The sequence below is a fragment of the Coenobita brevimanus genome, chromosome 57, assembly GCF_032717465.1.
Source record: "Coenobita brevimanus isolate Jiangsu-jjx chromosome 57, ASM3271746v2, whole genome shotgun sequence".
NCBI lineage: Eukaryota > Metazoa > Arthropoda > Malacostraca > Decapoda > Coenobitidae > Coenobita > Coenobita brevimanus.
Window position 1 is genome coordinate 57,625,375 of NC_137010.1, and position 23,094 is coordinate 57,648,468.

General features: G+C 43.5%; 1 protein-coding gene across 1 annotated transcript in view; it reads right to left on the reverse strand.

The window, feature by feature from the left end:
• Positions 1 to 347: 347 nt before the first annotated feature.
• Positions 348 to 23,094, reverse strand: part of LOC145402044 (uncharacterized) — a 23,702-nt gene continuing 955 nt past the window's right edge. The window contains exons 2-3 of the mRNA XM_080274141.1: positions 18,445 to 18,573; positions 348 to 985 (exon numbers count right to left, since the gene is read on the reverse strand). Of these exons, the coding sequence (XP_080130267.1) occupies positions 348 to 985; positions 18,445 to 18,573 (767 nt within the window). The remainder of the gene's footprint in view (positions 986 to 18,444; positions 18,574 to 23,094) is intronic.

Below are 23,094 nucleotides of genomic sequence, written 5' to 3' on the forward strand. Positions count from 1 at the left end.
CCTCTTTCACGTGACTTTAAATTGAGTGACAAGCCTAATGGTTTCCTGTAAGCCAGAAAACCATTTACAATGCTGGTTCCCTACGTGTCAACAAGTGGGTTGGTGGAGGGTTAGTGCCCCTCCTCATAAAACCACTACCTCAAAGACAAACGGCCACCCCTTACGGGATTATGGCATCTGGCTATAGATACGTAGCTAGACAACACTGAATGTTCCTTGTTTTCTGGACCTTACCTGTCCCCATCCTTAGGTGGGAGAAAAGGTCATGATGATAATGATGATGAACTTAAGATGAATATAAAGGTCAGGTGAAACAAGAGATAGCTAAAAATTAATCATTATTTAAGTTACACAATTGAGGGTCTTCTGTTTAAAATAGAAACAAGTTGTTGGAGGGACCTATCAATCCCAGCTATGTGATTTTCTAGCCTGGCCAAACCCTCAGCCTGTCTCTCCATGTTTCTCTCCATTCCCTGAAGACTGGCAACCTGCAATTCTGAACTCTTTTGAATACTCTGCACAGCATTAAGAAGACCACTGTGCAAATTTACAACTTCTTCGGCGGATTCTATGGTCATCCTAGGTCTTTTCCACCTTCTTTTTGGTGGCTCCCCATCTACAGGGTCGGGAAACACCTTCTCTTCCCTAGGTGACTGAGATCTGTGTTCCTCCCCGTGGTAATTCTCAAAGGACAGCCGCTGGTCCTCATTGTGATATGCATTTCCCGTTCGCTGATCCTCGTCGTGATACGCATTTTCGTGGGACAACTTCCGCTCTGTGTTATAGTAGGAGTTCTCCAGGGGCAGCCGCTGTTCCTCATTGTGGTAGGCGTTCTCTGAGGGTAGCCGCTGTTCCTCCCCGTGGTCAGCTGTCTCCTGGGCATCGTCGGGTAGTAACACACACGCAACGTCTAGCGGGTCCACAACAGAGCACTGGCCACGTTCCATATTCATGTCCCTTCTGGCTGTGTCTGTTGCGTCTGTAACTACAAATTGACACCTGTTAATAAAATTAGTTGTATCTTTTAATAATCACAGAAACTTTTACCTTATCCCGATGAGTGCAATAACAGTATAAAAGAAAATACAGTACTACGCTGTTTGCTTTAACCTGGCATAAAACTGCCATCCCTCCATCACGAATGCTGCTGCAACATGAGATTAACGTAATATGAAGCTAGTCAGGAAGAAATACTGTGGAGATGCGGAGCCAAAGTAATGTCTTATTTTGCCACCAACCTATGGTAGTCATGCTGCAAAAGAACAAAAATTTCTGCAAAGTTATGGTACATAAACCATCTTAATGATAAAATCAAGTTGTGTACGTGTGTGTCTGTTCATGAGTTTTTTCGCTTGTTTCACGTAAAGAGCAACAGATAATCAACCTAATTCTTTTTGTATAAATCTGGGGTGAGTCCAAGAAGTGTCAGAAAAAAAAGGGGCGATCGCACGTGACGTGACAGTGGGAAACTGTCAGAAATCACGACACGCCAAAATATGCGAGATATATATATATATATATATATATATATATATATATATATTGGTTAGAACTGGCCATTGTAGGCCCAATAACAGTATGGAAACGAAGTATGTCGGTTGGTTTGGGTGTGATGATTTATTTTGAAACCTTGATTCCTTAAAATAATAAAAACATGAAGGAAATCAGTAAACGAAGCTCTCAGATACCTGGAGAGAGAGAGAGAGAGAGAGAGAGAGAGAGAGAGAGAGAGAGAGTGGACTGTGACCGCAATCTAAAGCATATTTTGTGTAACTTCAATATCCTCAAAATTTACAGGACACCTTAAAATTCATCACGTAATTAATCCCCACCATAAATAAACTTACAAATAAGCGAAATAATAAGAGATGCAACAAAAATATAAACAAAAAATACAGAGATACGAACGCGGTAGACGGTTATAAATTCGAATCATTCTGGAAAGTTCGATTCATTGTGACACTGATTGGTGTTTACGAGTGTGTTTTCCTTGTTGGGGGAGTAATTAGGGTGGGAGGAAGGAAGGAAGGACAGAAAGAAAGAAGGAAGGAAGGAAAGAAAAAGAAAGAAGGAAGGATGGAAGGAAGGAAGGGAGGAAGGTGGGCGGAAGAGTGAAAGGGAGTGAATGAATGACTCAATGAATGGAAGAAGGAAAGAAGGAAGGAAAGATGGGAAGAAAGAAGGAAGAAAGAGGGGAATGAGGGAGGAAAGGACGAAGGAAGAGAAGAATGGAAGAAGGAAGAAAGGAGGGATGGAAGGTGAAAGGAAGTGAATGAATGAATGAATTGAGGAAGAAACGATGGAAAAAGGGAGGGAAGGAAGAAGGGAGGGAAGAAAGGAAGGAGCGAGGATGGAAGGGAGTGAATGAACAAAATGAATTGAGGAAGGAAGAAAGGAGGGAAAGAAGGAGGGATGGAAGAAGAAAGGGAAGAAAGGAGAGGGTGGATGGAAGGGTGTGAATGAGTGAATGACTGAATGAATAGAGGATGGAAGGAAGGAGAACGTACAGCGAGGAGGGATGGATGGATGGATGGACGGATGGATGGAAGGATGGATGGATGGATGGATGGATGGATGGATGGATGGAAGGATGGATGGATGGATGGAAGGTAGGATGGATGGATGGATGGATGGAAGGAAGGAAGGATGGATGGAAGGAAGGAAGGATGGATGGATGGAATGGAAGGAAGGAAGGAATGTCTTTAAAAAAGACTTTGTAGTAACTTGTAGATCAGTTATATATATATTAGACTTGTGGACGAGCGGTTGTTATACGTGAGTAGTTTGTAAGTAGATAATCTTCTTTCCCATTTGTCATGCAATGACAGGAGAGGTAAAGAATATTATGGGACTATTTTTATTTGTCTTGGAAATATTAACAAAGTCTCTCCAGCAAGCTACCTCCTCTCTCTCTCTCTCTCTCTCTTCCATGTTGCTAAGCCCTTCTCCCTACTACCTGCCTGTTCTATGGCCTGTCTCCTTCTGAGCTCTTTGCTTCCTAAATTCTGGTGTAGCAGGGGTCGTGTCACGTGTGTTACACTGTGGTTGGAAAGTTTTAGAAGCCTGTGTTGAGTATGTGTGTATGTGTGTGTATGGTCACGAGGCGCTGTCGTGTGCCTATAAAGCATTCCTTGAGTTAAGAGTGTGTAAGCATGTTTAGCATTGCTCGATTCTCGCAGACACAATACCTTCTCATCATCTGACTTGCTGCTTCTATCTGTCTCTCTATCTATTTATCTATTATGATTTGTAATTATAATATGGAGTCCTAACAGGAAGGATGGATGGAAGGATGGATGGATGGATGGATGGAAGGAAGGATGGATGGATGGATGGAAGGAAGGAAGGATGGATGGATGAGAGGAAAGAAGGAAGGAAGGATGGATGGATGGATGGATGGAAGGATGGATGGATGGATGGATGGAAGGATGGATGGATGGATGAAAGGAAAGAAGGAAGGAGGGAAGGAAAGAAGGATGAAAGTGATGGAAAAAGAGGAGGGGGCTGAGAGAGCGGGAAGGAAGGAAGGAAAGAAAGGAAGGAAGGATGGATGGATGAAATGAAGAAGCAAGGAAGGAAGGATGGATGGATGGAAGGAAGGATGGATGGATGGAAGGAAGGAAGGATGGATGGATGGATGGATGGATGGATGGATAGATGGATGGAAGGAAGGATGGATGGATGGATGGATGGATGGATGGAAGGAAGGAAGGATGAAAGGAAAGAAGGAAGGAGGGAAAGAGGCATGAAAGGAAGTGATGGAAAAAGAGGAGGGGGCTGAGAGAGCGGGAGGGAAGGAAGGAAGGAGACAGGAAGGGAAGGAGGAAGAGAGGGAGGGAATGGAATGAAGGAAGATATTAAGGGAAAACATAAAAAGAAGGAAATATAGAGAATAAGGAAATACAGAGTAGGAGGGAGGGAATGAAAGGACAGATGGAAGAGTAAGTAGGTAGGTAGGTAGGTTGGTGGATGGTTAGTAGGCAGGTACGAATGAACGAATAATGTAAATAAGAAGAAGAAGAAGAAAATGATGATGATGATGATGATGATGATGATGATGATGATGATGATGATGAAGATGGAGAGAGAGAGAGAGAGAGAGAGAGAGAGAGAGAGAGAGCTATGTTTACAACTTTAGTTTGACAGATGGGTCGGTATTGATCAGGGATGGGATGGGATGGGATGGGAAAGTAAAGGACAGGAAGGGATGGGATGCGATGGGATGGGATGGGATGGGAAAGGAAAGACAGGGAAGGGAAGGGAGGCGAAAGAGTGGGATGGGATGGGATGCGATGGGAAGGGATGAGAAAGGAAAGGAGAGGAAGGAATAGGATGGGATGGGATGGGAAGGGATGAGAGAGGAATGGAGAGGAAGGAATGGGATGGGATGGGAAGGGAAGGGATGAGAAAGGAAAGGAGAGGATGGAATGGGATGGGATGAGATAGGATGGGAAGGGATGAGAGAGGAATGGAGAGGAAGGAATGGGATGGGATGGGATGGGATGGGAAGGGATGAGAGAGGAATGGAGAGGAAGGAATGGGATGGGATGGGATGGGAAGGGAAGGGAAGGGATGAGAAAGGAAAGGAGAGGATGGAATGGGATGGGATGGGGTGGGGAGGGAAGATACGGGAAGGGATGGGAAAGGAAAGGATAGGAAGGAATGGGATAGGGTGGGATGGGATGAGAAAGGAAAGGAGAGGATGGGATGGGATGGGATGGGATGGGATGGGATGGGAAGGGATAAGAAAGGAAGGGAAGGGAAGGGAAGGGATGGGAAGGGAAGGGAAGGGAAGGGAAGGAAAGGAATGGATGGGATGGGAAGGGAAAGGAAAGAAAAGGGTAGAGAAGGGAAGGAAGGGAAGGCAAGGGAAGGGAGGGAGGGGGATAGATGAGAAAGAAAGGACTGAGAATGAAACGTGACGGATGAAATGGAAAGATAAAAGCTTTCTCTCTCTAACCCCAGGCTCATGTGAACGTGAACCCAGTGGACTGCAGGCTGAAGTTGTCCTCCACGTGCAGAGAAAGGAAGAAAGGATGGGAGGAAAGTGGATGGAAAGAGGGAGGGAATGAATGAAGGAAGGATGATATAGGTAAGATGGAAGGAAGGAGGGGGGAAGGACGGAGAGAGGGAGGAGGAGAGAGAAGGAAGGAGAGAATAGGTGGGAGGAAAATGGGCAGAAAAAGGAAAGGAATGAAGGATGGAGAGATGATAAGATGGAAGGAAGCATGGGGGAAAGGAAGGAGAGAGGGAGGCAGAGAGAAGGAAGGAAAGATGGAAAGAACGGAAGGAAAGAGCGATGGATAAATGGTAGGCAGGAGGGAAGGAAGGAAGGAGGGATGATACGATTAAGAGGGAAGGAAGGACGGGGGAAGAAAGTAGAGAGGGAGGAGGAGAGGGAAGGAAGGAAAGATGGAAAGAAAGGAAGGAAGGAAGGAGCGAAGGATAAATGGCACTCAGGAAGGAAGGAAGGATGGAATCAGTAATGACAAATAAAATAAAACATCGAGAAGGAAAGAGGAATGAGGCACAAGAATGAAGGAAGAGAAAGGAAGAGAAAAACAGAGCGAAGGCAGGAGGGAGGGAGGGAAGGAAGGAAGGAAAGGATTAAACTACCATGAAGGAAAGACGAGAGGGGAAGAAACATCAACCGAGATGGATGTTTTACAAGTTTGGTTTGACAAACGGGTGTGTAACTGATCCCGGGAGGCGAGAGAGAGAGAGAGAGAGAGAGAGAGAGAGAGAGAGAGAAATGTGATAGATGCAAAGGAAAGACTGATGAATGCATGAATGAATGAATGTGATACAGGATAAAAGGAGTGAGAGATGGTAAGGAAGATGTTTGGTGAAGGAAGGAAGGAAGATGAAGGGAGAAAGAAAAAACGGAGGGAGGGAGGGAAGAAAACTAGGAGAGAAAGAAGGAAGGAGGGAGAAAGCGATGACACAAACGAAAGAAAATAAAGAGAGGCACGATAGGAAAAAGTAAAGAACAAAAACAGAGGAATATTTTACTGGGTTTGACAAACGAGTCGGTACTGATCAGTGGAAGAATGGGAAAGAAGTTTTGAGAGAGAGAGAGAGAGAGAGAGAGAGAGAGAGAGAGAGAGAGAGAGGTGAAAAATAAGAAAAATAAAATGTGGCAGATGGTTGGAAGGGAGGGGGTGATGGAGAGGGAAGTGAAATGGGAATAAAGGAGGAATAATACAGAGAAGTAAGGACAGTGAAAATGGGTAGGATAGGGGGAGGATGATCAGAAAACAATGACAGATAGAAGGGAGGAAGGAAGGAAGGAAATACAGTGGATAAGCTTTGGCCAGGAAGGGAGGGAAGAATGAAGAGGATGGAGGAAGAATGCTGGGAAGAAGAGGGCAGAGAAAGTCGAGGAGAGATGAAAAATATGGCAGGAAGGAAAAGAATGAAGGAAACAAGGAGGTAGGAGGCAGGATGGGATGACTGAAAGAATAATTAGGTAGGAAGGGATGACTGAAAGAATAATTAGGTAAGAAGGGATGACTGAAAGAATAATTAGGTAAGAAGGGATGACTGAAAGAATAATTATCTTGTGAACATGAAAAAAAAGAGGAATAAACAAGAAGAAAAGAGGGGATATGAGGAGGAGAAACACAAAAACGGAAAGGGATATTATACATGTTTGGTCTGACAAAAGTGTATGTATTAATCACGGGAGAGAAGGGAAAGAAGTTGCGAAGAAGGAAGGTAAAGGAATGAAATAGAAGGGAAACTGAATGAGAAGCAATTGAATGAAAACTGTGAAAAAGAATAAGCCACTCAAACCGTTCGCCGACTGTCAAAGGTCAATGTATCCCAGAGTGGCCATTTTATTAGTGTACACCCCTAAAAAATAATCTATCTATCTATCTATCTATAGCCCGACGCCCTAATCCCGCAAAGGGTGGCCGCAGACAAAACGCCTCCAAGTCACTCTGTCACCCACCATTTGACTCCCCTCCCCCCAACTCACCCCCCCCTCCCTCATATACCTCTCAACTCCATCCCTCCACCTCATCCTCGGTCTACCCCTCCCTCTCCCTCCCTCCACCTCACCTACATACACCCTCTTAGTCAGTCTTTCATTCTCCATCCTCTCCACATGTCCAAACCACCTCAGTGTATTTCTCCTAATCTTTTCAACCACATCCACATCTACCCCACAACGTTCCTTCACTTCTTCATTCGTCAACCTGTCCCTCCATGTCACTCCACATGCTCCTCTCAAGTAACTCATTTCCACTGCTCTCACTCTTGACTTGTTCCCCTCTTGCAAGGTCCACGCCTCGCTTCCATACGTCAGGGTAGGGATCACAATACCATCATGCAGTGACTTCTTAACTTCCATACTCACCTCCCTATTTCTCATCACTGCTTTCAGTGTGCCAACAACCTTCCTTCCCTGCTGTACCCTTTCACGTACTTCATCCCCCAAAGTTCCATCCTTACTCATCACACTACCCAAGTACTTGAATGCACTCACATTCTCCATATCCTCACCATCCAACCTCACTGCACACTCTGTGACTTCATTCCTCTCAAACACCATAACTTTACTTTTGTTTACATTAACTTTCAGCTTCCTCCTCCTACACACTGTCCCAAATTCATTCACCAAACCTTGCAACTCCCATTCATCTTCACTCAACAATACTGTATCATCAGCAAACAGCAACACCGGAAGCTTCCAAATCTCACCCTCATTCATTAAGGCCACCCCCACATCCACTGCCCTACCTTGTACCTCCTTTACGACCCCATCCATATATATATTAAACAGCCAAGGAGACATTACACACCCCTGTTTCAGTCCCACATTGAGATCAAAGAACTCACTCAGCTCACCATCCACTCGCACCGTAGCCCTAGCTCCCTCGTACATACTCTTCACAGCACTCAACAATTTCCCCTCCACTCCATATATTCTTAATACCTTCCACATACCTTTCCTATCTATTCTGTCATAAGCTTTCTCCAAGTCCATGAAGGCAGCGTACACTTTCCTTCCCTTCTCTAGATACTTCTCCACTAAACATCTTAGAACAAATATCTGATCTACACACCCTTTTCCCTTCCTAAATCCCCCTTGTTCTTCTCCAACTAGCTCCTCTGTCATATGCCTAACCCTATCAATGAGTATTCTACCATATATTTTACCAGTCACACTAAGAAGGCAAATACCCCTATGGTTACCACATACTTCTCTCTCCCCTTTTCCTTTGTACAGAGGAACAATTATACCTGATTTCCAGTCCTCTGGAACCCTTCCCTCTTCCCAAGCCAATCTACACAACTTCCATATCCACTCCACAACAATCTCACCCCCATACCTAAGCATTTCACCACACACTCCATCAATTCCTGGGGCCTTTCCCAGCTTAATCTTCTTCATCGCTTCCACTACTTCCGACCTACTGATCTCTTCCTCCCTCCTCTCATCTCTTCTTCTCCCAGCCATTCCCCAACCACTTATACTCACACTGCTCTCACTCTCTACATTCAACAAATCCTCAAAGTGCTCCTTCCATCTCCTCAATTTCTCTCTCTTCTCCACCAACAATCTATTATTCCTATCTTTCACTCCCCTACTATTTCCCCTTTCACACTGCCTTACTTTCTTTACCTCCTTCCAAAACAATTTCTTACTCTCCCTCCATTTCACACTCAGATTCCTCCCAAACTCTTCATCCACTTTCTTCTTACTCTCCTTCACCAGTCTCTTAACCTCCCTTCTCCTGCTCACATATACTTCTCTCTTCTCTCTCTCATCTTCTCCCCTACCTCTACTCGCCAACCATTCACCATATGCCTTCTTCTTTTGTTCCACAGCTCGTTTCACCTCATCATTCCACCATGCTGTCCCTTGCACACCCTTGCATCTCCTCCTCACTCCACAAACCGCCTCACACGCTGTGCTTATCTCTTCCGTGAATATCTTACATACGTCTTCCACCCCTTCCATCTGCTCTAGCTCATACCTTCCCAATCTTTCTTCCACTATGCTCTTATACTCTGTCCTATTCTCACTATCTTGCAATTTCTCCACTCTTCTCACAGGAGCTGCTTCCTCCTGTCTTCCCCTTCGCCTCCTCAACCACTTTCTTTGCAGCCCTACCTTGGCCATCACTAAGTGATGGTCCGAGACTCCATTCCCCCACCCTCTCCACACCCTTGCATCCAACACTTGTCTTCTCATTCGCTCATCCACACACACGTAGTCTATCATTGCCTTTCGTTCAACAAGTTCACCATCCATCCTCCTCATTACTCTCCATGTATACCGGTGGATCATCTTATGACGAAAGTAGGTGTTGGCTATTGCCAACCCCTTACCAGCACAGATGTCCACCAAAGCACTACCATTCCCATCTACTTCCGCTGGCACACCCCACTGACCAACCACTCCATCCACTCGTACATTCCCGACTTTGCCATTCATGTCTCCAATCAACAGCACTCTCTCGCTCCTCTCAAATTTGTCCATACATGCTTCTACTCTCGCCCAAAACTCATCTTTCACTCTTGCCACTCGATCCTCTGTTGGAGCATATACACATACAATCGCCCATGCTTGTATACCTACTTTCATCCTCACCCATACAATCCTTGCACCCACTGTTCCATACTCTCTTATATTCTCCTTCCACTTCTTGCTTATCATCAGACATACTCCCTCTCTTGCCCTCTCATTCTCACTGACTCCCGCACATATACCTACACCGTATTCCCATTCTCTCATCCTTTCACCTTTCCATTTAGTTTCAGTCAATCCACATATATCCACTTTTGCCAGGCCGCTTAAAGCAACTAGCATTTTGAATCGCGGACGAAGTGTTGTGATAAGTGTTGGGTCACTCTGTGACGTTACTGAAAAAGCTTTTCTTTGTGTTTATTTGTACTCGCAGAATACATAAAATGGCATGAATAAAGATGTTATATACAGTAGTATGGGGTACCAACGTAGCAGATCGATCTGTGTCCAAGGAATTTGTCCATTACCATAACCACCAAACCCTTTTTTTTTTTCTATGTGTGCCATATTGAACTGTGAGTCAACATGCTGGCCCTTTCCATAGACCTACTGTATGTCTAAAGTTGCACTGTCAAAAGTGGACCAGTTATCAAGATACTACATCCAAATACTGTGCTGTATAACTGTGGTAGGTGGGAATACCCACCATGCACTCAATCAATGCAGTACTGCTTTCAGATGACTCTATATTGAGTGACAAACCAAATGGTGTCCTGTAGTCCTGGAACCCTATGCTCTTGATGGGACAACACGGAACAGATGGAATGCTAATGGGTTAGAGAGAGACCTGACATGTTTGTAAAGTTACATAGCCAAAGCCGGTCCAGTTCCTGAGAATGGTGTCCAATTGCTGTGTTCCACAGTGGTGGTGGGGGTGAGGTGGGGGAAGAGGAAAGGGCTGCTGGAGGGTGGCATGACCTATAACCTCGAAAATTAATATATTTGACCTTTTCCACAAACCAACTATGTGTGGACAGTTGCACAGCCAAAGGTGACCAACTTACTACGGTAAGGCAGTCACACTCTGCTCTGTTGTATGAAGCTGGGGGGTCTCAAACGGAACCAGCAGATACTCTGTTGAGACTGGATATTTTTAATGGGAGGCTAATTTAAAGCAGATTTCTTCAATAAGGTTGCATCCATACCAAATGCTTACTGGCTTGGGTTGTGGGTTGAAGTTCTGCATCACCGTAACCCACTGATGTTCTCTTTCACACCTACCAGCAACCAAGGGACCACTTGTATGACTTATAGTAATGCAAAACTTCCACCCACATCAGCAAGCACTTGGTGTGAACATAGTTTTAAGCAGTGTTTTGGTGAAACACTACCGTAATCATCAATGGTGAGGCTGATCTCTGTAATCCTGACTGTGCACCTTTTCTTACGGGAGGAAAGATCTAATGGTTGGTAACAGGATAGAGTTTCAAAGAGCATCTCATTCCATATTTTTATACTTTCTCCATCTGACGCACTGGCTAAACACTTCCAGGGAACTTTCGTTGGCTCTCTAAAGGAGTTTCATAACACTAAGAAACTATTGTGTAGAAACTTTATTCTGCTCCAGGGTAAAGAATGTACTGTAATACCTCGATTACCTGATGTAATACAGCCAAAGGCATGTCCGGAAAGCAGATCCATCCGGACAATGGCCTTCTCCCCAGGCCCCCTTTCGTACATAACCTAACTTTGAAAGCCATTGTAAAGGGCCACTACGGTAAATAGTACAACACTTGTTCCTGTTGTTTTACACTACTCTATCTGGTCAAGCTGACCTATAAACCACAGACAAGCAATTACATCAGGCAGACCTTTTAAGATGAAGGAAGCTGACCATCCTGTATCAATCTCATCCTGGATCTCTCACTTCTTCTCCAGAGTCATCGCTACCCTCTTTCTTTTCTGTGGTGGAGGGACCATCATCACACAGCCTAGAATGAGGCATGCAAGGAATAGTAAGGCCTAAAGCAGGTACGGAACAACCACAAAAGCCACCACATGCACCGCCATAACAACTATATGAGGAGCTGCTCCCCACATGGTCGATGTGCGAGAACTGGGAACGGTCAATGGAGTCTCTAACGGACACTGGGTGAACTACCAGGCCAGACACGCAGCGTCACTGGGCTATTCCTGCCCGGGCAAGCGAAAATGTTCGCGCGACAAAAATTTCCACCCAGACGCAAGCATTCTGTCCAGATAAAATGGAAAAATGTGTGTAGAATGGTTTAATACAGCCAGATCACTGCGTCCAGGTAATGGATCGTTCGGATAATGGACGTCCGGATAAATGGGAAATTACTGAATTCTCTATCAATAAGCAGGCACTGGGCTGTTACTGTTGTTGCTGATGCTGTTGCCCCAGGCTAATCTGGACATGAACCCAGTGGACTGCTGACTGAAACTTTCTCACTCCTGCAGTCCATCATCCTCCATTCGGGATATGGGGAGGGAGTTAAGGAGAATTTACATAACCAGGCAGCTCCCATAACTAGTTACAGCACATCAGTGCTACCATCTGACGGTGTCCCTCTCCATCATCATCCAGCACAGTGTTTATGGAGTGGCACACCATATGGCCTGGCAGTCCTCGGCAATGTATTTCTTTTCAGGCATGTCCTTGGGGTCACTTTGCCTTAGTTGCCTTGGGTGTTCTCAGAGCTTGGGCTTGCTGATGGCAGGGGCCTGGGGGGGTACAGCCAATATAGCTCCTGATTCGAGTTCTGGTCTTCTTCCATTTACAGGGCATGAGTAAGGTGATGGCATTAAAGCCTGTCTACATCCCTATGCCTCCAATGTATGAGCAGGGAGGGGCGGCACCACAGATACCAATGTGCCTATTGCCTTAGTACTCCACTATGTCTGCAATGTACACAAGGTCTGTTCAGAAAGTATCTGACCTTAGGCTCTAAAAAATTAAATTGCTAACCTGTTGAATTAGGACACTATTCCCACTTAAAGTAGGCCCTTCTGACTTGACACACATAGCCCAGCATTCCTTGCACTGCCTGAAACATTTTTCTAAGTCAGTTTTTTTGTATCACCTGCAGGTGTTTCGACACATTCGTCATGATCTCTTCTCTCAGATGAATGTTGCTCAAGACATGCTGGAGTGTGCAAAATGCAATCCAGACTTTCTGACGACTGGTACCACTGGAGATGAGACTTGGGTATATCAATACAACTTAGAAACCAAAGCACAGTCATACCACTGGAAGCATGCAGGGTTACTTCAGCTAAAAAAAAAAGGCATGACAGGTCAGCAGCAAGGTGAAATGCACCTGCATGTTGACATTTTTTTATTATTATTACCATGGAGTTGTGCATCATGCACCATAAGGTCAGACTGTCAACAAAAATTACCACCTCGATGTTATCCGTCATCTTTGTGACAGTTCGGTGGAAGAGAACAGACCTTTGGAAAGTGGCAAGTTGGAAGCTGCACCATGACAACGCCCTTGCCTTGGCCAAACACAATACCCTGCAGGTCCGGCAGGCTCCCTACTCACCAGACATGGTTCCATGCAACTTTTGGTTATTCCCCATGCTCAAAACTCCACTGAAGGGTTCCCAATTTGAGACGAGAGAAGAGATCATGACTAATGCGATGAAGCAGCTGCAGGAGATACCAAAAGCTGACTTTGAAAAATATTTCAGGCAGTGGAAAGACACTGGGCTATGTGTGTCAAGTCAGAAGGGGCCTACTTTTAGGGGGATTAGTGTCCTAGCTCAATGGGTTAGTTATCTATATATTTCTTTTTTAGCCTAAGGTCGGATACTTTCTGAACAGACCTCATAAGCAGGGAGGGACAGCACCTTAGATACCACTATGCCTATTGCCTCGTTATTATCATAAGCCTTGATGCAATGTATATCAGTGCAATAGTGGTGATGGGTGGAAGGAGGAAGGCTGGATGATTTGTGGCATTGAGCCATCAAGGTGCAGACTAGGCACTATTGGAAGCATAGCTATTCCACCTTGTTGCTTGAGAAGTGCAGTGGTAAAAGCACTGAGAAATGAAAGTTGAACCAAAGCAGGATGCTACACATGGGCTGGCACCACACAGGTGGGGAAGTGTACACAGTCAGGAAGCCACAGCAACTGCCAAAGTAATGTGGCCTACTAAGTGGCCACACGGTATTGTCTAGTTGCTGCAGTACCATTAGTTGAGGTGACTGGGTGAGAAAACGTGTCTCAGAGCTAACTCTCCAAACTCCCACTCTCTATTCCTCTTCCTTCCATCCGTTAGGTACTCCATATATACCAGCACCACTCCTGACAATGCAGGAGCATGACTGTGGTCACACAGAAGGCATGTGCAGGGAAGAGGAGGGGGGAGAGAAATAGTGGAGGCAACAAAGAAGAGGTTAGTACTTGGATGGGTGACCGTCTGGGAACACCAGATGCTGTTGGCATCCCTACGTGTCAAGTGGGGTTGGTGGAGAATTAGTGCCCCTCCCTGTAAAACAATTAACTCTAAGCCCTTGGCCACCCCGTTTGGGATTCATGGTGTCTGGCAATGAATGAATGAAGAAACAAGGAAGAAATAAGCTTCTGACGGTACCAGTTACCCTGGATGTGATGCCAAGGTTGCATGCATTCAGGAAAGGCACTCTGGTTTAAGCGTTTTCTCCAAAGCACGGCCAATGGCAAGTGAGGTCCTCAGTGGGAGGTTCTAAGGGGAGGAGACAGTGGCCATGTGGGGATAACTCTCACTGCCTCTGCCAAAAGCATGGCTACAAATGCACTGTACATAAACACGTAAATATAAACATGGGGGTTGACTCCATGAGGTGCTTAGCTGAACTGCTCATCTCTGTAACATCATATGCTTTTGAATCTCTGGCAGGTTAGTCACACAATATGCAGGGATACAAGGCCACTGCATCATCCCCGTTACCACAGTTACCTCCCCTAAGTGTTACCTCAGGTACTCATTTTACTTACCAACCCAAAAACGGTGGATGGGACACCTGAGCCATGATGTCAGCTGTCCATACCAGGATTCAAAAACTGGTGCAAACAGGCCACCAGCTTTGCAGTCAGCAATGCTAACCATTCAGCCACTTTATGCACAATATTGACATTTTTCTGACCAACCCAGGAGATGAGCAGGTAAAGAATGGAAACTGTGGAGCTAAGCAACCGGAAAGATGACACAAAGCCCCACGATGTCCTGAGATATTATAATGGCTCCACTTTTGCACCCCTGCAAATTATTAGGGAAAAAAAAAAAAAAGAAAGAAAAAGAAATCATGAAAAACTCGAGATGCACACCTTCATATCATTACAGGAATAAAGTAATGAAGGACAAAGAGGATGTGCAAAATGCTCTCTTGTGGCATGGTTCATGTTTCAGTCACGACCCTAAACCAAGTCAACTAAAGTCCCAACAAACATCAAAGGAAAGTTGTTAATACAACCAAATACAAATACCACACTCCAAAAAATGGCAGGGGATTACTGACAGTAAGCAGTAGATGAAGAAATATCAAAGGCAGTTATGAAATACTGGCCTAACAAATGCACACAATGAAATAGTGGGTAAACAAAAGCACATAAAAAAAAGTAACTCTTCCAGTTTGAACACATCTCATACAGTGAATAAAACTGCCTGGAGATAGGCAAATGAAGGCAATATCTAACCCTTCCAGTTTGAAAAGCCTCATCAAACCTCAATAAAACCATATGAAGACAATAACAAAACTTGACAAGAATTCACAATACTGAAGGGTTAATGCTCATAGGCTTCTTTGACTTTCTCAAACATAAACAACACACTCTTGCTTCTGTCGGTAGAGAATAGGGTATACTAGAGTTACCCCAACCATAGAGTTATATGAGCAATAATAACACTCTCAGGTTCCTCTGACTGACTCTCAGCTATACAACTAACAAAAGTTACCCAACACTAAGAGGGTTGATTTTCCAACCCCAGTGGAGCTAGTCACTCTCTCTTCCTTGACAGACTAGGTTGAGGCCATTCCCTCATTAACTTCTATGTGGGTCTGGATGTTTTGCATCACCTCTTCCTTTGTGATTTATTCTGTACATTACACTTCAGTTTTTCTTCTATGTAACTGGTGTAAACTATGCCTGTTTTAAAACAACACAGATAACATACACAAGAATGTTAAGATGTATGCAGAGTAAACTGCTATGGAAGAGGTGCTACGAAGCCTCCTGTGCCACTCTGAATAAGGACCATTAATCATCAAAACACATCCATACTGTGATGAGTACAGTTTTCCAACTTCTTACACATGATGAAAATTTACCTATCACAAGTGAATAATGGCTAATGTAAATCTTTGAGTTGTATTCTAAGTGGCTTGTCTTATAGATAAAAAGGTGTAATAATGAAGAATACATTGCTAATGAAGAGGTGCAATGAAGCATCCTGTGTCACCTAGAAAATGATCTAAAACACCCTCATGAAAACGGCCATAATTTTTATCTATCTATTGCCAGACGTCATAATCCCGTAAGGGGTGGCCATTTGACTTTGAGTTATTTGTTTTACGGGGAGGGGCACTAACCCTCCACCAACCCACTTGCTGACACGTAGGGAGCACGTATGGGTTGGTTATATGGTTACCACCCTGCGTTGTAAATGGTTTCCAGGCCTACAGGAAACCATTTGGCTTGTCACTCAATGTAAAGCCACCTGTAAAGGCCATAATTTACACCAGCAAATACAGTCACTGTGCTGGTGCTGTGTATTATTATTCCCCCCCCAAAAAAAAAAATAATAATAATAATAATAATAATAATAATAATAATACGATGATGATGATGATGATGATGATGAATATCACAAAAAGGATTCCAATATTTAGACCTTTATCTAATTTTTAAAAAATCATTTGCAGTGTGTACCTGTCTCGAGTCCTTTAAAGTTATTTCATAAAGTATCCTGATGGCACAGCTTAAATCAAATTTTAGTATTAAGTCAAAGGGGACTGAAGAGAAGTCTACACAGGCACTGTGCACCCTCAGTGAGGCTGCTGCAGTGTCCACCTAGGAGCCAAACCTCATATTTCCCTGCACCTTACCTTCAGAAGGACTAAGATCCAACCCTGGTAAGGCACTGTTTACCGCAAGGTGGTATTGGATCTCTACACAGCATACTGTACTGTAAGTGTAGGACAGACCCACAGTGGCAATTGTGTACCTATGGTCAACAGGTCTGTTCAACCAGACTGGCCAGGATTAACCAACAACAACTATGTCAGGATGTTTATGAACCATGAAAGGGACCCCCAAAAATACTGTTATAACCATTTAATCCAATAAAATCAAATGGCACCAGACTTCCTCTGAAGGACACTTCACATTAGGGCTGACTACATTAATGTGAAGTGTCCTTATGAGGAAGCATGATGTCATTTGATTGTAATGGATTAATTAATTATATTGAAATTACAGTATTTTTCTGTCGTTTTTACAGTTCTTCAACATCCTGGCATAGTTGTTGTTGTTGCTTAAACCTGGTCTGTTTGACCGAGCAAATCATACGTACTATTGGGGAAAAAAGAAATCTGTGATATACAGTATAATAAAATCTTTGATAATGTGTGTGAGTCTCAGCTAAGACTCTGACTCTGTTTAGCGTGGCAGTTTCCTGATTATGAGTGACAACTGTGTGGCTTGCTACCAAGCCTGTACCCATATGTCACTGATGGTACCTTCCATGTTTAATGGTATCCAACTACCTATACTGAAGGCTTTAGGTAACCTCTCCAATTTGAAAAGACAATCTAGGACTGAGTAACTTTCATGATCCAATAACTCACCCTAAGCCCCCCCTTTTTTTTTCATCAGGGGCATAGGGGCCTGGGACTAGACTACGGTAAGACCTTGATATAATGGACTTCAATAGACCTGAATTCACTTTTATTGGAATCGAGGAGCTACCGGACTATATTCCTATATATCAGAAAAAGTCTGATAAAACCAGAAGCAGTCCGGACTACCTGACGACTTCAGCTATGTTGACCACAATTTCAGTAAGGTAAACAAAAGACAAGTTTATCAGAGTATAGTACAGTATTATTATATATATTATAGTGACTGATTATTGTAGTGAAGGTATAATACAGTACAGTACTGCAGTGGTAGTGAAAACAGCTTAAAAACCGTTAGTGCAATCCTGACTAAAGTCTGATACAGTATATCGGAAAAAGTCCGGGTTAGCAAGGGGAAGTCCGGATGTCGCTTTTATTGGAATTTCGCTTTTTTCGGAATGGCCAGGGTCCCAATTTGTCAGTTATAGTGAAGTCTTACTGTACTTACCGGTATTCTCCAATATTTAAGACATGGGTGACCAGTCTCACTCACCTTTGATATGCATTAGGCAAGTAATATAAACCCAACCATCCCTCAGATGTACACCGTTACAGGCCTCACCCACCTGGAGCACCTTAACCAACTAGACCATCAGGCATCACCAGGTGGCAGGGTTCCCACCTAACATAGTACTGTAAATGGTTTTCTGAGTTACAGGAAACTAATTTGACTTGTCACTCGGTGGAAAGTCTCCTGAAGGCAGTACTATATCAAGTGACTGAATGGCAGGTACCAATGTGTATGACTCACCCTCAAATGATTCAAACTGTATGGTATTAGCCAAAATACAATAGTGGATCAATCTGTATGGTATTTGCCAAAATAAAATAATGGAGTAGATGTGACCATAAGAGGGATAACTGAGACAGTAACACTCTAAGTCTTCTGACTTACCTTCACCTCATCTGGTATTCACTGGAACAGAACCCTCTAAATATGTCTTTCAACATATGGAACAGAGTAAAAAATAAATAAATAAATAAATAAATAATATAAATAAAAAATATGACAGACAAAAATATACTGTACAGTGAAACCAACACAGGCCTCTTACCTTCACGATGGGTTCTGGTTATGTCTGCAAACCCTGGCAGATCCTGGATATCTGTGCTTGATCTGTCAGCAGCAGCAATAAGTAGCTCCTCCCACGGCGATAAGTCATTGCTGCTTGACGTTACACCCCCTGGAAAAGCATTAATGATTTATTAACTGATAGGTGATGATGAAACTTTTAAGTGTGGATGCTTATGCCTGTGGGATGGTGCCAGGCATAAAGGTAGGAGTAGGTAGAGGCGGCATATGGGATTAACCAAGGGTAGGTCAGAGTGAGGCCGACAGACCTGACTCGACCAACATGGCGGCGACCTCTTTGACAGCTGTCTGACTTGGTTCCACTGACTAGGCGGGAGTGTTTTCTTAGTTGCAAACAGAAAAAAATATGTTTTATCTTAATTTATTTATTTATCTATTTTTGCATACTAACCTACAAACTATAATTCACTCTAAAGATACTCACCAGTGAAATGTATATAATGGATGGGTCAGATTTCTTATCTCCTCTTTCATTACACCCAAATGCGGCACAGGTGGTGGGCATTTTTGGAGACTTAGGTTATTTGATGGTGAGTTACAACTTAGGACAGAACGTCTCACACCCACAGCTGAACTACAACTAAAACCAGAGGTAGAATGAAGTCTACTTTGTTTCTGGCATTCTCCCTGAGGAATACCAGGTGGACACACAGCTGGAGGTATTAAAGGCTTAATAATCTCATGGCCACACCCACGGAGGTAGGATTAGGACTCTTACCTCTATGGGCACAGCCATAGAGGTAGGAGTGCACAGCAATCTTCTTCAAGACAGGTAGGTCTTGCCGTGACCTCTTGACTTGACCAATATGGCCGTGTGACAGTTCTCTGGCTTCACCGGAGCCTTCTCACGCCGACTCTACCCTATTCCTACCTCTATGGTGCCAGGATTCCAGTCTTGAATGGTAAAAAGCATTAATGACCTATCAGGTGACAGTCGGTATAAAACACAGAAGGGTCAACATTCATGCATGTGAGATGGAGTTATGATTCCAGAGGCTTGAATGGTGAATGAATGAGAGTGTGACCCACGTAACTAAGAGACACTTCTGGTTAGTTTCTCCATCAATAAGATTTTTCTTGTCCTCTGTACCTGACTTCACCCACCCTTAGGTGAGAAAAGAGGTTTGGCTGATGATGACACTGATGATGATGATGATAATATAAAATTATGAGTGTCAATTTGTGGCTATTTTTTAGACTGTGGTTTTCAGTGTGATAATATAAACTTTTTAGTATCATGAAACTACATTTCCTGGAAAAGCAGTGACAAGTTATGATAAGATGTTCAAATGAAATGAAGCCATGCTTCCTCCTAATGAAATCCTCATACTGAGACTGGCCATGGTACAGCTGATGTTTCCTACGGACTGGGTACTAAAACAAGTGTAAAACAATCTAATTACTTCCCAACAGTTGCTGGACACTGTTGACAGAAAAGAAATCTAAAATATGAACAATCGGGGAAGTCTGAGTCTCAGCTTGGACTCTGACTCCATTTACTTGTGGCCGGGTTTCTCGCCTAAGAGCGATGATTGTGTGGCTAGCTACCAAGCCTGTATCTACAACTTCAGCAGGATGAAGTCCTGAAGGACATTTTGCATTTCCTACAATAGCAACAGTGCATGAAAAATACATCCCAGGGAAAGTACTAACAAGCTATAATACTGTACACCAGGAAACCATTTACTATGTTGGGTGGTGACCATATAACCAAATTATGGTGCCTGGTAGTTTAGTGGGTAATTAAGGCACTCCAATCAGATTAAGCCAGTGCAGGCTCATATCTAAGGGGTGGTTGGGGTTTACTGCTCAAGTAATGCCACTCAGGGATGAGTAAGGCTGGTCATTCTCATCTTAAATGCCAGGACAACTTGCTTGGCCCCAGGCTCCTATACTCCTCTTGGGGCAGTACTGGATTAAATGATGAGTGAATGAATGAATGACAGTTGGTAACAGAAGAAGAAGTTCTATGTGAGCTAAAAAAAAAAAAGTCTGATGACAATTTCAATTTTACTCTTGCTACTGTCAGATGCTTTTAATCAGCTTTGGAGGACAGCCTAGTAGTTAAGGGGTTAATGAAGACTAACTTAACCCCTTCAGATCAAAAAGTCACCCCTAAACTGAATAAAACTGTATGAAGAAAGTAAGAATCTGACATAAGTGACATCCTCTGGTTGAAGGAATTAGCTAAGGGAAGGGCAGCCTGAAGACCCCTCCTGCCATGGCTACCCCTCCAGTGAGAAAGTTTTCGAGGAACATGGAAACAAACACTGCATAACAGAAAGGATGTGTAAGAAACAGAATATGAAATGAACTCTTAAACAATCACTGAATAAATAAACTGGAAACACCTGTATCAGAAAGAGTCAAGGTACAGTATGAAATGAATTTTTCAGAAAAACACAGCATACAATATAAGGTAAAGCATGAAATAATCAGGAAATTGAATGAACTCTAAAACAACCTTATCTATCTATCTATTGCCAGACACCTTAATCCCATTTGGGGTGGCCATGAACAAATCGCCTCCACACTGCCCTGTCCCCTGCCATTTCATTGCCCTGCTCCCAGCTCACACCACTGTCTTTCATATACCTCTCCACTCCATCCCTCCATCTCATCCTCCCCCTCCCCCTCCACCTCACTCACATACACTCTCCTCATCAGTCTCTCACTCTCCATCCTCTCCACATGGCCAAACCACCCATGAGTAAAAAACTGATGAAATGAAAACTATCAAGAAATATGGAAAAATGTTAAGCAATCATTTCATAAAGTAAAAGAAAAATATAGGAAATAACCAGGAAATAAAAAGAAATCTTAATCATTCTAAAAATAAAAGTAAAACACAATGCAAATCAGTCAGGATATGGACTCTTAATACCTCTCATGTCCCTGAAGTAAAACTCTACCATAAAATGAAAATTTGCAATGTTTAGCCTCAAGGTCATCATTAACCTGCTTTGGATGAAATAGAAGCTGGAGTGGGATGCTCTCATGTGGCTGCACTGATATAAATATAGAAGACATACCTAATTGTACAAAGCCCCTTAACTCCCTCTATATCCCTTGAGGGGAGGATGGTGCACTGCAAAAGAGCAGCCTGCAATCCACCAGGTTCACTTTTCAATGAGCCTGGAGCCACATCAATAATGACTACAACTATGATATGTTTCCCAAGTTAAATACAGCCACAGATTCAAAGGACAGCCTACATTAATTACAGTAATGTAGGTTCAAAGGATGCCACGGTCAGGTTAAGAGAATATGGCTTGCACTATGAGATAAGGTTGGTTTGGGTGATTTCTCCTAGTCTTTTTCCTTTCAGATGGATGCCAAGGTTATGCATGAAGGCTGTAAAAGTTTGGTTTAAATGGTGCCTGTGTCTGAATGTTGCTAAGGTTAGGCTGGAAGGTATCAACTTCCATTAAAAAAATAAATAAACAAATAAAATGTAAATGGTGTAGGCCTATCAGAATTTCCTCAATAAATAAACAGTACAAAGTTTCTTAATTTTATATATTATACCTCAAAAATCCATAAAAAAGCCATAACACAGGAGCCATTTTTTGTACTGTAATGTAGGTACATTATCCATATCATACAGTAACTTATGAGCCACTGAGGGGACAAGACAGCCCAAATCAGTGCTGGTCCCAAGCCTGGACAGACAGGGAGGGATGGCATGAGGAATGGAATCCAGCTGCAAAACCAGTCAAAATGAGGAGGAAGTCTTTCAGTGGTAGGGACAGGAAAGGTGCACAGGAGGTCAGCTGGGCTACCTCATTCCCCACCTCTCCAGAGATCTCCTTCAGCCACAGTCCCACCCAAAAGAGGTGGTGGCAGCCTTTCAAGAGTAGGGAAGTGGAGGGTGCAGAAGGGGTCAGCTGGGGCACCTCATCCCCCACCTCTCCAGAGATCCTCTTAAGCTGGGGCCCCAGCCACAAAGGGTGGTGGTGCCTCATTAGGGGTATACAGCCTGCTTGTGGACTGCTGCCTTATGCTGGTGAGCAGGCTTGGATGCTGCTTTAACTAAGTGGGGCGATACTAGAACGGCCTATTGGTGGCAGTCAGATTTAAAACATTCCCCTTAGCCTCTGAGGGGGAAATACAGCCCAACTCAGTGTCAGTCCCGAGACTGGATAATGGGGACAGTTGTCATCAGGAATGACATCTGGCTGTAGCTAAAAACTTGCCAAAGCTGTGACCGAGCCAGTTGGTGAAGTTTGGTCAAACACAACAACCTCATATAGAAACAGCAAAATATGAAAGAAAAAGATTTGCCATATCATAGCATATAATGAACTAACATCATAGAATACAAAAATCCACACTGGCAGATGAAAAAAGATTTATTTCCTAACAGTTTCGGCGATAGCTGTCACCCTCTTCAATGGAACTACAGACCAAAAGTGTGGGTTTGTGTATCCTATTTCATGGTCACGACAGTGAATTTTCAGCCAGCTAACTCATATCTAATGAAAAAACCAAAAGGCAGTACTCAACATTTAAGGATTTCACAGCTTTTATAATGAGAAATGTATATATATACAGTATCTAACTACCACTTTTATTCTTCCATAAATCTCTCCTGAAACTCAACTTTATTTCC